The sequence below is a fragment of the Phyllobates terribilis genome, unplaced genomic scaffold (genome assembly GCF_046119375.1).
Source record: "Phyllobates terribilis strain yellow unplaced genomic scaffold, ASM4611937v1 Scaffold_7__3_contigs__length_470593459, whole genome shotgun sequence".
NCBI lineage: Eukaryota > Metazoa > Chordata > Amphibia > Anura > Dendrobatidae > Phyllobates > Phyllobates terribilis.
The window spans coordinates 432,335,040-432,351,601 of NW_027362767.1; the positions used below are offsets into that span (position 1 = coordinate 432,335,040).

Genomic DNA, 16,562 nt, shown 5'->3' on the forward strand with positions numbered 1-16,562 from the left:
ATGGGTCTGTGAACATCACAGACAGCACGTGGATGGCATCAGCGTACAGTCTGTGGTCCGTCTATGATTAACATTGCAAGGATAGGAGAAGCTTTGTAATGTATTTATTTTTTCTCTCATACGTGAAAAACACTGTTGGTAATAACGGACACACGGACCGTACACTGAGGACACACTGACCAAAACACTGGTGACACTAGGACCAATTTTTGGTGTACATGACAAATCACTGACGTCTGAATGAGGCCTAAACCAAAGTCTTTCATAAACATACAAACTTATTACTTAGTAAATATTTTCTTATGAATAGAACATGGATATGAGCAAATGACAGCTCACTCCACCGGCCAGCAGTTTCTCCATGTGTGGGATCGAACCTTTGAGCCTGTGTTTTGTGGTCAGCTTCTCTGTCCGCCAAGTCACAGCAGACACACCTTTTTTAGGTTTAGGTTCTGTTATTTTGGCTGCAGTCTGTTTAGCATAACACAGATGTTTTAATTTGCCCTATCGCCTTTTAGGTGCGGCTTTATATCCTTTCCCCTGCTGGTATTTCCTGCTGGTGATAGTCTCATTTGGATGTTCAGTCATTCTGTTGACATTTAAAGCCAGTCAGTGAAATTCCAGCTAGGGTTTATCTCTTTCCAGTTTGTTTCTTTACTTTGCACCTATCTTATGTTTCTTTTTGGGAAGTAGGTGGCATATTATGTAACTGTGTGTACTTCATACTTAACTTTGTATTTAGTGGTTTATTTTACTCACTCTGGGATCTTTACTTTTTTCAGCATACAAGTGCTTCTCGCTAAATTAGAATATCATCAAAATAATTTATTTCAGTTCTTCAATACAAAAAGTGAAACTCATATATATATAGAGTCATTACACACAGAGGGATCTATTATATAGAGTCATTACACACAGAGGGATCTATTATATAGAGTCATTACACACAGAGGGATCTATTATATAGAGTCATTACACACAGAGGGATCTATTATATAGAGTCATTACACAGAGGGATCTATTATATAGAGTCATTACACACAGAGGGATCTATTATATAGAGTCATTACACACAGAGGGATCTATTATATAGAGTCATTACACGCAGAGGGATCTATTATATAGAGTCATTACATGCAGAGGGATCTATTATATAGAGTCATTACACACAGAGGGATCTATTATATAGAGTCATTACACACAGAGTGATCTATTATATAGAGTCATTACACACAGAGGGATCTATTATATAGAGTCATTACACACAGAGGGATCTATTATATAGAGTCATTACACACAGAGGGATCTATTATATAGAGTCATTACACACAGAGGGATCTATTATATAGAGTCATTACACAGAGGGATCTATTATATAGAGTCATTACACACAGAGGGATCTATTATATAGAGTCATTACACGCAGAGGGATCTATTATATAGAGTCATTACACACAGAGGGATCTATTATATAGAGTCATTACACGCAGAGGGATCTATTATATAGAGTCATTACACACAGAGGGATCTATTATATAGAGTCATTACACACAGAGGGATCTATTATATAGAGTCATTACACACAGAGGGATCTATTATATAGTCATTACACACAGAGGGATCTATTATATAGAGTCATTACACACAGAGTGATCTATTATATAGAGTCATTACACACAGAGGGATCTATTATATAGAGTCATTGCACACAGAGTGATCTATTTCAAGTGTTTATTTCTGTTAATGTTGATGATTATGGCTTACAGCCAATGAAAATACAAAAGTCATTATCTCAGTAAATTAGAATACTTTATAACAACTGCTTGAAATATGTTTTTAAAATCTGAAATGTTGTCCTAATGAAATGTCTGGTCAGTAAATGCCCTCAATACTTCGTCGGCCTCCTTGTGCATCAATTACTGCATCAATGCGGCAATGTGCCACGGAGGCGATCAGCCTGTGGCCTGGAGGGATCAGCCTGTGGCCCTGCTGAGGTGTTTTTGGAAGCCCAGGTGGCTTTGATAGCAGCCTTCAGCTCGTCTGCATTGTTGGGTCTGGGGTCTCATCTTCCTCTTGACAATACCCTATAGCTGGAAAACTATGAAGGCGGCAGGTGAGTATCAGACAGGAGGCAGGGGACTTACATTTAAAGTTCCATTCCAGTGGAGCAATAAAAAAAACGACTGGAGTGGTGCTTTAAATATAGTTCATAAAAAGAGTAGAGAAAAAGCGTCACTCACCAATTAGTTAAAATAAAATCAAGCCATTTATTCCAAAATCCAGGACATGGACATGGTATGCAGGGGGTGTGGGGCGAGAGGAGAGGACGACGTCCGTTTTGCGTTATTAGACTACAACACTTCTACGGGTCCATTCAGTACATTACCTGTAATTGAAATAGTGCTGTTAAAATAAACTCAATTTTCAATCACTGATGACACACTGACCATTTTTTTTTGTGTGTATGTGAAAAACACTGACGTCTGAATAAGGTCTTCTATCTATAGCTGATAAGGAAACATTGTCAAAGAGGCTAGAGCTAAAGAATTCAGGTCTATAATGTTGTTTATATTGCAGAGAATAATTTTAGAGAGTGGTGGTAAAAAAAATTCTCTGTGCATACTAGATAAAAGTTGGAAATGTGATTGATCGGCAAATGATCCCTTTTTCTCTCTCACATTAACATGCCAGATGTAAGTGGCCAAGCAGTACATGGTTCAAAGCATAGCGCTCAACTATCAAGGATCCAGAGGGCAGTCCAGGTTTGGAAGGGCTGTCCCGGGAGGTCAAGGCAATGTACCAAATTCCACTCATTCTGTGCGATGTATCTGTCCTGCCGACTGTCATCTTCACTGCTCTGTAAGTCCTCCTCCTCCCCTGACTCGAGGAAGCGCGGGGCAGCATCTTTCTACTTTATACTCACCATCAATTAAATAGCTAATTTTTCTCTTTTCTTGAGATCTGAACTCCCAGGGATTCTAACACCCAACCTTTATATTTGCAGGCAGCAGCAAAAGGTATGAGCCACAGCCTGCACTGTTAAACGTGGGAGAACTTTCTGTACATGAATGTGCATTGCATTCTCCAAAATTACAGGCAAATGTTACTGGCATGTAGAGATACAGTTCTATGTACCAGTGCATTTATATATACACCTTTATTCTAGGGGTAAAATAAAAGTAAGATTTTTTTCTTCCTAAACTACTAAAAAATAATGAAAAAACAATTACAATAATGACAATTTTAATGCACTTTTAAACAAATTATATTTGGTGTCTCTGTAATGTACAATACAGTAAACAGATTTACAGTGATCAGTAAATGGCGCAAAAGAAATGGCGTGATTGATCTTTTTCTTCATTAAAACCATAAAAATGTAATAAAAATGTAACACTGAGGCCATAATGTACCGTAAATGCTGTTGTTCTTTTTATCTGCATGTTTCTTGCAGGTGTCCTCACCTGACTACGCAATAACAATCTTCTCTGATTAGTGCATTTTCTGCGTTTTCAATGCCTTCTCCCCCCTTACTTTGATGCAGATTTGAAACAGCATTTTTAATGCTTTTTTTATAGAAAAGCTTTGATTCTACACTTAAAAATGCAACTGCGTATATTTCCATGCGTTTTTTTTCAGGCCCCACATAGAAGCTTATAGAAAAAAAAGCACCAAAACCGCAAAGTTCAACAGCGTCTCTAGACGTACTGTGAGTGGAGTTTTCATGAAATCACACATTGGACATTCAGGCCGTGTTCACATGTAGCATAAGTGCTGCATTTTTTTTGTTCAGAAATTCTGTTATTTCATGAAAACTGCACTCAGTGCATCTAAAGACTCTGCTGAATTGTGCGGTTTTGGTCCTTTTTTTCTCTACAGGCGTCTATGGGAAAACTGACAAAAATACATGTAAAAAACACAGTTGCTTTTTTTTTTTAAGTGCAGAATCAAAGCTGCTTCAAATCTGCAAAGAAGGGTGAAAATACTGAAACAAACGCAGTAAAAATGCAATAACCTAGGAAGATTGTTATTGCATAATTTGGTGCAGACACCTGCAGAAAATGTGCAGAAAAAAACTCGCAGTATTTACGCAACGTGTGAACACAGCATAACACACACGAAAAAAGCAAGACCTCATACAGTATAATGAAGCCTACGTAAAAATTGGAAAGTTCTGGCTACAACGACGAATGAAGGGACAAAAAAAGAAATGCATAGGTCCCAACCGTCCTGGATGCATGGACAGTCCCAGATTTGGGTCCACATCCTGCAGTCCTGGGTGTCTGCTGAATGTCCCTCACTGCCACCACTCCTCTAAATATTCTCCTGCCAGGGTAGAAAAAAATGGTGAATGGGTGTGGTTTGGGGTGTCGTCAGGGGCGCGGTTAGAATTTTCCGTGGCACTTCACAAACACCTACAGATATCTTGTTGCAGACGTCAGTATTACTTTCCATGTTTCATATTTTTGACCACAAAAAAAAACAACAATCCGCATTTTAAATTGAGTTTTAAGTGAATTTTAATCCCGCTCCTACATTGGATTGAGCCCTAAATGACCACATCTTAAAGGGAACCTGTCAGCATGAAAGTACCATAATCTAGAGCAGGAGGAGCGGAGAAGACTGATATATAGTTTTGTGAGAAAAAAAACATTTTAACCTGGTTTTAATCATTTAATCCTCTGCTCTTTCTGAGATTTTTGGTCCTATGGTCCTATCAGTGACTGACAGCTATCTCTGTACTGCGAGGCCCACTGGACCAAACACCCCGAGAATGCAGAGGATGAAATAGTTAAAACACGAATTAGACGGAATATTTTATCACAAAACTATATATCAATCTACTCAGCCCCCCGACCCTCACTCTATAACATGAGGCCTGTGGATACTGTAGGACGGCATTTCCCATGGTGACAGGTTCCCTTTAATTACTGAAGAATATCATACTTTCACTTTTACTTTGTAACCACTCCTTTAGTCTGCCCGGCAACTGCTGATCATTTTCAGACTAATTTTCCTATTGGAGTAAATGTAACAACCGTCCAATCAGAGCACAGCTCCTTCCCTTATATATAGTACGGCCCAGCTTTGTGTTTTGCAGTTTAGCCTCACGCTTCTCCCTGGCAACTTCATTGAGATCGTAATTAATATGACATACAGGATGGAGAAGGTGTGCGCCGTCACCGTGATGTTTCTGAGTGTGTCTGGCGCGTATTCTGGTGAGTACGGAGACGCCTGTTATATTACTATCCATTATATTCTTCATTATAAGGTCGGCTGCCACCACTTTTATATCATAAATAATTAATGATCTGTTGTCAAACTGTTTCAAATGGCCGCAGTGTCTATCTGTTTGTCTTTAAACATATATTTTGCATCCTTTTTTTAAAAAAATTACATGGAGGGGAAGTATCAGGAGATCATGACACTTGTTTTCTTGGGGGGGGGGGAAAGCATGAGAAAAAACAGAAAAAAGTGATGAAAGCGCATGACAAAGTTACATCAGCTTTCCATAGCTTGTGGTGTTCTAAAAACGGATCACTTTTTTTTCTTTACGGATGAAAAAGTGCAGAGGATGGTATATTTTATACACTGTAAAAATGATGTGATTGTGCGCTCTGCTCTTTTAGTATAATAAAAGGTAGGTTCACACTAATAAATCATACAGACATGGGTCTCCCAACCCGACCTGTAAATTAGGTTACTTGTGTTATTTCATTGTGTTTTTTATCACTTTTTTTTCAGCTGCAGTTTTTTATCTCTTTTTGGTCATATTTTAAATAAAATTGCTTTTTCTCTGGAAACTTCCTGTTACTTAACTTTGATATAACTCTATAGAAAAAGTCATGTGTAGAAATACAATAAAAATACATATGCATTGTTTATCTGCGATTTTCCTCATTTCATTCCAGTCTATGCACATTTTAACTGCAAGAGAAATTAACAAGTTTCAGACTTGGCTATTGCACCGCAGGTGAATTTCTGTAGGTTAAAAAAAAGTTCATTGGGTATGAGATGTATTTCAATCCCATCCATTTTGCTGGAACTGTAATTTGCTGCATTATTTGCACACAAAAATATGCAGCAGAAAAAAACACCAGATATTCATTGTGGGCACTTAGCCCTATACTTCCTTAGTTTATCCTCATATCTACTATAAAGTCTAAAAAAAACTAAATAAAACATCAGAAGTGACAAACAAAATACTAATGAAATCAAACAATTCACCGTAATGTTGATCTATGTCCAGGCATACATACATTCATGGCCAAAAGTTTTAAAACTGACACAAATGTTTTCACATTTTTCAGCTTCTGTGTTTTTTCGCTCTTTGAGTCGGAGGTTTCTCTGGTTACTGATGGACAATTATAAACATTTCATAAGTTTTTACACTTTTATTGACAAATAGATGACGTTTCTGTGACTCCTCAATGGTCCCAGTACTGTCCCCTTATTCTCCAGACTTCTGCCCTTCACCCCGGCAGATGGATATCGGCTTCTGGGCAGATCCTGACTGATGGCCGCCCGTTCTTGCCTCATCAGAGCTCGGAGTTATCATAATTTCTGGGTTTTGTTTGTCGCTTTTTGAGGATTGACCGCAGGTTCTCACTGAGACTGAGATCTGGGGAGTTTTCTGGTCATGGACCCAAAATATCAATGTTTTATGCACCAAGCCATTTACCGTAGCCTTTTGCCTTGTCACATGATCTCTATTATACTGTTAAAACCATCATCTCCACTTTGTCCTGGATGATCCTATTCTTTATTCATAGACATGTTTTTAGGTATAATTGTGAGAATCCCTGACACATGAAGGGTCTCAGAAGACTTTACTGTTTCATGACACACGACTCATGGCAGTGTCACCTTTTCTTCTCTGGACAATCATTCTTCCCAATGTCCCAAACAGTCGAAAGGCTTCATCATAGAAATAGCTTTACCACAGTCTTCTGCTGTCCGATTCTTGTAGAATGTTGGTCTGTACGTGATGGTATTCTTTACAGAGAAGTTGCTTCTTTGCTGCACTTCTTGACACCAGGCAGCCTCCATAAACCTTTGCCTCACTGTGCATGCAGATGCACTGACACCGGCCTGCAGTTGTTCCTGAGCAAGATCTGCACTAGTCTTGAACCAATCCCGTAGCTGAATCTTCTTCAGGAGTCAGTCATGGCACTTGCTGGACTTTCTTGGGTGTCCTGTAGTCTTCTTCACACAAATGGAATCTTTCTCTTTGATATTCTTGAAGATCTGATAAATGCTTGATATAGGGACAATCTTACAAGCAGCAATGTCCTTGCCTGTAAAGCCCTTTTCATGCAAAGCAATGATAACTGCCAAGCGTTTCCTTGGAGGTACCCATGGTTAACAGAAGAAGACAATAATTTCAAAAACCAGCCCCCTTTTAAAGCAAACATTCAGCATGGTGATATCAGCTACCTTGTCATTGTTAACACTTTCTCCTGCCTAAACTAACAAGAAGATCTCTGAAATGATGTAAACAGGTCATTTTGTGCCAGGGCTGAAATTCAGTGGAAATGGGGTTTCTGTGATTAGTTAATTTTCAAGGCAAGGAATGACTTTGCAATCTGATCACTCTTCATAACAATCTGGAGTTGATGTAAATTGCCACAGCAAAAACTGAAGCTGCAAAGTTTGTGAAAAAACAAAATTTGTTTCAGTCTCAAGACTTTTGGCCACAGCTGTATGTTAAATGTTGTGTCTGAACATGGTGAGAAACTAGGTGTAAAAGGAAGAGATAAAGAGCAACACATGATAAAAGGAGAAGCAGAAGGCATGAGTAGAAGGCCGGTTTCACATGTCATTTTTCTCTAATACTTGAAAATGGCCTGTGTTTTTTTCAGTGTGCTGGATCCATTTTTTTGTCTGTGTGTCAGTTTTTAAAATTCTTCTTGCATACGTTTCTCATGTGAAAAAAAGGATTCTTAGCTCCCACGACTATACTGTACAATAAAGACAGCACACAGGTGACATCAGAGGGACGTGTTGCAGCATGGGAAGGGGCAGTAATTGTGCCCCTATTGAAGTCCCTCTGCATTTTCGCCTACTACGATATGCCTTTCATGGCTCCCTTTGATTATGTCCACCAGCATACAGTATGATACACCCACAGTGAATTCCCCCACAAAAGCACTGTATGAAGACCCCAGAGGAGCCCCAGCAAAGTGTATTGCTCTAACAACACAGTATAATATTCGCACAACTCCCCTACATATAGTATGATGCCCCCACAGCTCCCTATATATAGTATGATGGCCCACAGCTCCCCATATACAGTATGATGGCCCCACAGCTTCCCATATATAGTATGATGTCCCCAAAGCTACCTCTATACAGCTTGATGTCTCCACAGGTCCCTATATGCAGTATGATGTCTCCACAGCCCTTATATATAGTTAGACTGCCCGACAGCCCCCTATATACAGTATGATGTCCCCAATGCTCCCTATATACAGTATGACATCCCCACAGCTCCCTATATACTGTCTAGCATCCACACAACTCCCTATAAACAGTATAATGCCATCACCTTTCCCTATATACATTATTATGTTCTCACAGTACCATATATACAATATGATGTCTCCACCATTCCCGATATACAGTATTATGGCCCCACAGCTCTCTAAATACAGAATAATGTCCCTGCAGCTCCCCTATTCTCAGTATGATGCTATCACAGCTTCCTATATACAGTATAGTTGCCCCACAGCTCCCCTATGTACAGAATGCTGGCCGCACAGCTTCCAATATACAGTATTATGGCCCCACAGATTTCTATGTACAGTAGTATGTTCACACAGCTCCCTATATTCAGTATGATGTTCCCACAACTTCCTATATACAGTGTGATTGCCCCACAGTTCCCCATATATAGTATGCTGCCCCCAAAGCTCCATATACACAGTATGATTCCCACATACGTCTCTATATATAGTATGATGTATCTACAGCTCTCTATATGCAATGTTTGACAGTCCGACATTGGTTATAATTAATGAAATATTATAATGTTTATCCCATGGTTTCGATGCCAAACCCTCAAACAAAGATGGCAAAATTGCTGTTTTTTTTTACTTTACCTCCTCCAAAAAATGGAAGAAATAGAGATTAGAAAGTCATATCGCCCCCAAAATGTTACCACTAACAACTACAGTTTGTACTGCAAAATAACAAGCCTCGATATAACTCTTATCGACTGAAAAATAAAAAAAAGTTATAGCTCTTGGATGGCGAGAAGACAAATTGAAAGCAAACAAGAAGCCATCCCTAAGCGTGGGTCACTGTGATACGTTTGGAGAATTTTAACTGTCTAGTCTAAATTAATGATGGATACATATTTATCCATTGTCTGAGGGTCCTGGAATCATGATTACACTTTCTGGCTGTTTATTGTGTCAGTGATTGATAGTATTGATCCTTCCTTGGCCCTTCACACTGGCTGAGCATTAATCAATGGATTGCTACATTAAATTATAGTAAAACTAAACAGCAAAAAGCCATCATGGTATATTGTGTAAATAATAAAAAGACATATCCAGTTGGATGGTTTGTGTTTTTGGATGAAAAAAATCTGTTACAAAAAAAATGTCATACTTAGATAACCCCTAAAACATACAGTATAGATGAGCCTCGCATTTCAGACTCCCCTTGGATTGTCCCATAGATCTCTAGAAGACTTTCCCAGTGATTTTTCCTGATTACCGGGCCCTCGTCTCTTTCAGAAGAGAATTCCAGTTGAGTCCACGATTAGCCAGACGGTACAGACACATACAGTACAGACCAAAAGTTTGGACACACCTTCTCATTTAAAGATTTTTCTGTATTTTCATGACTATGAAAATTGTACATTCACACTGAAGGCATCAAAACTATGAATTAACACATGTGGAATTATATACTTAACAAAAAAGTGTGAAACAACTGAAAATATGTCTTATATTCTAGGTTCTTCAAAGTAGCCCCCTTTTGCTTTGATGACTGCTTTGCACACTCTTGGCATTCTCTTGATGAGCTTCAAGAGGTAGTCACCGGAAATGGTCTTCTAACAATCTTGAAGGAGTTCCCAGAGATGCTTAGCACTTGTTGGCCCTTTTGCCTTCACTCTGCAGTCCAGCTCACCCCAAACCATGTCGATTGGGTTCAGGTCTGGTGACTGTGGAGGCCAGGTCATCTGGCGTAGCACCCCATCATTCTCCTTCTTGGTCAAATAGCCCTTACACAGCCTTGAGATGTGTTTGGGGTCATTGTCCTGTTGAAAAATAAATGATGGTCCAACTAAACGCAAACCGGATGGAATAGCATGCCGCTGCAAGATGCTATGGTAGCCATGCTGGTTCAGTTTGCCTTCAATTTTGAATAAATCCCCAACAGTGTCACCAGCAAAGCACCCCCACACCATCACACCTCCTCCATGCTTCACGGTGGGAACCAGACATGTAGAGTCTATTCGTTCACCTTTTCTGCGTCGCACAAAGACACGGTGGTTGGAACCAAAGATCTCAAATTTGGACTCATCAGACCAAAGCAGATTTCCACTGGTCTCATGTCCATTTCTTTTGTTCCTTAGCCCAAACAAGTCTCTTCTGCTTGTTGCCTGTCCTTAGCAGTGGTTTCCTAGCAGCTATTTTACCATGAAGGCCTGCTGCACAAAGTCTCCTCTTAACAGTTGTTGTAGAGATGTGTCTGCTGCTAGAACTCTGTGTGGCATTGACCTGGTCTCTAATCTGAGCTGCTGTTAACCTGTGATTTCTGAGGCTGATGACTCGGATAAACTTATCCTCAGAAGCAGAGGTGACTCTTGGTCTTCCTTTCCTGGGGTGGTCCTCATGTGAGCCAGTTTCTTTGTAGCGCTTGATGGTTTTTGCAACTGCACTTGGGGACACATTCAAAGTTTTCCCAATTTTTCAGACTGACTGACCTTGATTTCTTAAAGTAATGATGGCCACTCGTTTTTCTTTACTTTGCTGCTTTTTTCTTGCCGTAATACAAATTCTAACAGTCTATTCAGTAGGACTATCAGCTGTGTATCCACCTGACTTCTGCACAACACACCTGATGGTCCCAACCCCATTTCTAAGGCAAGAAATCCCACTTATTAAACCTGACAGGGCTCACCTGTGAAGTGAAAACCATTTCTGGTGACTACCTCTTGAAGCTCATCAAGAGAATGCCAAGAGTGTGCAAAGCAGTCATCAAAGCAAAAGGTGGCTACTTTGAAGGACCTAGAATATAAGACATATTTTCAGTTGTTTCACACCTTTTTGTTAAGTATATAATTCCACATGTGTTAATTCATAGTTTTGATGCCTTTAGTGTGAATGTACAATTTTCAAAGTCATGAAAATCCAGAAAAATCTTTAAATGAGAAGGTGTGTCCAAACTTTTGGTCTGTACTGTATATGAGCATTGTATTATCCTGTAGTAGATGATAATATGATCGGTACAGTATGTAACACTCTGTATGTCTCTCAGACAGTCACTCTCTGCGCTATTATTACACGGGGGTCTCAGTCCCTTTACCTGGAATACCCGAGTTCTCCATAATTGGATATCTGGATGATCAGTTGACTGAGTTATACAGTAGTGATATTCAGGAACGTATCCCTGTGGCTGCATGGATGAAGGAGTACAAGGATCCAGAGTACTGGGAGAGAACAACACAGGTTTGTAAAAGAGACGAGGCGTTGTTCAGACACGAAGTGAAGACAGTGATGAAGAGATTCAACCACACCGGAGGTGAGACATCCAATACCCTATATAATCACTATACTGTAATATACATGATTCTTCTATACCCAGAAAAATATACTCTGCCACCCATTTTTCTGCAACTTCGTTTAAGGACTTCATTAGTCCCAGAAATTCAGTGCAAATCGATTTTTCTAGTAATTTGTTCTCAGGAAGCCATGGTTAGATCAGAGGCAGGGTTCCACCGAGAGTTGTCTCTGCCACCATGAGATTGGTGCCCTAGGATCACAAATCTACCTCCTGGTATCTCAACTTGCCCCATTGCTCCAAGATGAAAAGACTTAAAATGAGTAATAATTCTCATTTCCTTTTGTAAACAAATATGTTCATTGGAGTCTATCAGATTGGGGGTAGGTAGGGGTGATGTCTGCAGTGTTGGAGCCTGAGAAGAATGGAGTTAACATTTTCTGGTATATGGGACCAATGGATTTTTGAGTTTGAAGGCGTTAATGAGGACCTTTCACCTGTTTTAGCATATTAAACTGGCCACATCATGGAATAGTGGCCTCAAAGCTGAATAAAACATCATTTATTTTTTTTAATTTTTCCTATATGTTGTGGAGATATTACGTAGCTTGTAAATTTTAGGTTATAATTTATGATAAGTACAAGAGGTCGTTACCAGGGATTCTTCTCAGGGTACGTGTACCTTTTCCCCAGCATGATTGTGAAGACATGGGGTCTTCTGTGGGCATAGTACCACTCAGACAACACAGAGTGATGGAAAAACAGTGTGGCAATATTTTATTGAACCACCAAACGGACAATAAACACATAGAACATTCCCAGCAAATACTCAAGATGGTACAACATTACACAGTCTCACCCTTCCGCTGGCCCTCCCGGGATAGCACAGCTGCGACTTTGAGACTTCCAAGGCCAACTACCTCAACCAGTGGCCCCCCGCTTTTGGCGGGCCCCCACAGAGAGAAGGTAGCGGCAAGCATAGGAAGTTGACAGCCCATCGAGGTACAAGGCCAGGAGACCCAAGGGTCCCACCCTTGCCTCTCCGAGAATTTCCATGGTGCCAGATGACCAGTAGGTCCCAATCTGGCTTCTCTGAATGTCTCCATGGGTTCCATGCGACCGGAAGGTCCTATCTGGCAACCCCAAACAACATATCCATGGGGCCAGGTGACTTCATCATCCCAACCTGGTCTCCCCAAATGTATCCATGATACATGATCTCTGATGGTCAATGGAGCAGATCCGTATGTTTCCAGTCAGGGGTGTATACCCTTAGACTGGAATTATGTAGAATCCAAATCTGTGTCTCTTTGGATAAAGCCATGCTACCAAGCTGATGGTCTGAAGAAAGTCTCATCTTTGATTCTCCTTGTAAATTCTCTTTCAATTCTCGGTTTCAAATCCACCTGCTACAGAGGCATATGTTCCTTAAATAGTTCACATTTGTTCTTCCAAGTACACATCCACATGGCAAGGGTTAAGGAGGGTATTATTCCACAGGGCTCATGTCTCACTGTTTGAAAATGTAATCAATGTACAGTACAGACCAAAAGTTTGGACACACCTTCTCATTTAAAGATTTTTCTGTATTTTCATGACTTTGAAAATTGTACATTCACCTTGAAGGCATCAAAACTATGAATTAACACATGTGGAATTATATACTTAATAAAAAAGTGTGAAACAACTGAAAATATGTCTTATATTCTACGTTTTTCAAAGTAGCCACCTTTTGCTTTGATGACTGCTTTGCACACTCTTGGCATTCTCTTGATGAGCTTCAAGAGGTAGTCACCGGAAATGGTTTTCACTTCACAGGTGTGCCCTGTCAGGTTTAATAAGTGGGATTTCTTGCCTTATAAATGGGGTTGGGACCATCAGTTGTGTTGTGCAGAAGTCAGGTGGATACACAGCTGATAGTCCTACTGAATAGACTGTTAGAATTTGTATCATGGCAAGAAAAAAGCAGCTAAGTAAAGAAAAACGAGTGGCCATCATTACTTTAAGAAATGAAGGTCAGTCAGTCTGAAAAATTGGGCAAACTTTGAATGTGTCCCCAAGTGCAGTTGCAAAAACTATCAAACGCTACAAAGAAACTGGCTCACATGAGGACCGCCTGTTACGATGTTAGTAGATACCCTGAAGTTCAATGGCGTGGGCCAAGGAAGAGACTGAGACAAGAGTAGTGTGAAGGTCTATTTTAAACGCAAGTGCAAAAGGGATCACAGCAAACAGTTTATGAAGGTAAGTTCATTCCAAACAATACTTCTCAGAACATAATCTGTAAGGCACAGGCTTCCTTACTTTGTGGAATGTAAACGCTAACAATAGTCCAAGTTTACTTAGGTACAGTAATATGCAAGCAGAAATAAGGATAATAAGCAGGCGTAGGTATTCCTCAGTTGATTGTGGACTCACGTAGTAAGTAGAGAAGACAAACTGGAATATGGACCTTGATGCTGAGGAATGCAGGAGGTGCAGCGGTGGAAGCAGCGATGTCTTAGGTAGAGCTGGAGCCGGGTATTAAACACTGAGCAAAGATGGTGACTTTACCGGAAATGTGAAGATCCAGGAGAAGTCCACTTCAGGAAGACAAAAGTTCTGAGATCCCAGAGAGAGTGAAACAACAGCCAGCAGTTCCTTTCAGCAGAAGTCCCTTTAGCGGAGGATTCAGGCAGCAATCCTTTCAGCGGATGACTAGAAGTAAACACAAAGTCAGCAAGACTCTATTCAGAGGGCTAGCACAGGTGAGTAGCAAGCTACAGGCACACAATACTCAGGCAAGGCATGATTGCAACACATGCAGTTTAAGTAGATCCACAGGCAGGAATCACATGACCCCAGTGAGGCAGTGGAAGCCATCTTGGCTAAGGGAAAAACTACTGGCAAAGTAAAATTAAACCTGGCATCCTGACATTACTCCCTCCTCAGGGGTGGCCTCCGGACGTCCCCAAACCAGGCTTTTCAGGATATCTTTCATGAAATTCGGCTATCAGTCGAGAGGCGTTGATGTTCTCCACAGGTTCCCAAGAGTTCTCCTCTGCTGAATAGCCCTGCCATTTTATCAAATACTGAAGCCGGTTCCTGTGAATCCTGGAGTCCAGAATCTTTTCCACCACAAATTGTTCTTGCCCATCAACCACCACAGGATCAGGAGGAGGTGCTGTGCGTCCCTGAAAAGTACTCGATATCGTGGCCTTTAGTAATGATACATGGAAAACAGGGTGGATCCTCATGGTCCTCGGTAACTTCAGGCGACATGCAACTGAACTCACGATACCACTGATCTTAAAAGGGCCAATGAATTTTGGTCCCAATTTCTGTGAGGGAACATTTAACTTCACATTCTTGGTTGACAGCCAAACCGAGTCTCCTACCTTGAAAATAGGTGCTGGCTTCCGGAACTTATCAGCAGTCCTTTTATACCTCTCTTGTGCTGACGTCAATGTTTCCTTTAGGAGTTCTAGATGTCGTTTCAGGGCGGTTAACCTCTCTGCGACCGCCGGTACAGGAGCCTCAACTGGGAATCTAGGTAGAATATGTGGATGATAACCAAGATTGGCAAAAAAGGGTGTTACCTTTGTGGATGCACTTTGGGAGTTGTTGTAGGAGAACTCTGCCAAGGGAAGCAGATCTACCCAATCATCCTGTAGATGGCCAACGTAGCACCGAAGATAAAGCTCTAGCGTCTGGTTAGTCCGCTCTGTTTGTCCATTCGTCTGGGGATGGAAGGCTGTGGATAAACAGACATTGATATTTAATGCAGAACAAAACCCCTTCCAGAATTTGGAAGTGAATTGTACCCCCCGGTCTGAGATAACTTCATCCGGAACCCCATGTAGCCTGAAAATATCTTGTATCACCAGATCTACCGTGTCCTTAGCCGATGGAAGGCCTGTGCATGGAATGAAATGGGCTGCCTTAGTTAGACAATCTACTACTACAAAGATCGAATTTTTTCCCTTGGAGGTGGGCAACTCCACAATGAAGTCCATTGAGATAGACCCCCAGGGACGAGACGGGATCGGTAGAGGCTGTAACAATCCAGTTGGTGGTGAACGAGGGGTCTTACAACGGGCACAGACTTCACAAGAACGGACATAATCCCTCACATCCTTCAGGCAATTAGGCCACCAGAAGAAACGGCTCAGAAATTCCTGTGTCTTTTGTACTCCTTTGTGGCCAGCAATCTTTGAGTCATGCACAAACTTCAGGATCTGCAGCCTCATGGCTTCAGGAATGTATAGTTGTAGATCTCGAGACCACATCCCATTTTTGAAGGTCAGATTTACGTCTTCAGTAGGCTGAGATAGAAACGAATCCGAACTGTAGGCCTCCTTAATGTCTTTCCATAAATCCTGGTTCTGGATTACTCCAACAAAATTGGCATCGGACAGAATTGTCTTAGACGGGGCATCAGATATAGCATCTGTAGCGTACATTCGAGATAATGCGTCTGCTTTACCATTGCGGGAACCTGGACGGTAGGAGATGATGAAATTAAATTGGTTTAGGAATAAGCTCCATCGAGCTTGACGTGGAGACAAACATCTAGCTGATCTGACAAACTCCAGGTTACGGTGATCTGTGAGTACCGTTATTTGTTGTGCAGCTCCTTGAAGATGGTGCCTCCATTCTTTAAAGGCAGCGATAATCGCCAGTAACTCCTTATTCCCAATGTCATAATTCTGCTCTGCTGAAGAAAGTCTTCGTGAAAAGAAAGCACAGGGATGTAGCAGACTCTTCTCTCCGGTTCTCTGAGAGAGTATTGCCCCTAAAGCGCAATCAGAAGCATCCACTTCAATGACAAATGGAAATGCAGGATCTGG

At 40.9% G+C, this 16,562-nt stretch overlaps 1 protein-coding gene across 1 annotated transcript in view; it reads left to right on the plus strand.

Annotated features, from left to right (window-relative positions):
• The first annotated feature begins 5,055 nt into the window (after window positions 1–5,055).
• The window catches only part of LOC141155253 (class I histocompatibility antigen, F10 alpha chain-like), a 43,517-nt gene continuing 32,010 nt past the window's right edge, over window positions 5,056–16,562 (plus strand). Inside the window, exons 1-2 of the mRNA XM_073642054.1 lie at window positions 5,056–5,216; window positions 11,491–11,754. Of these exons, the coding sequence (XP_073498155.1) occupies window positions 5,147–5,216; window positions 11,491–11,754 (334 nt within the window). The 5' untranslated portion in view covers window positions 5,056–5,146. The remainder of the gene's footprint in view (window positions 5,217–11,490; window positions 11,755–16,562) is intronic.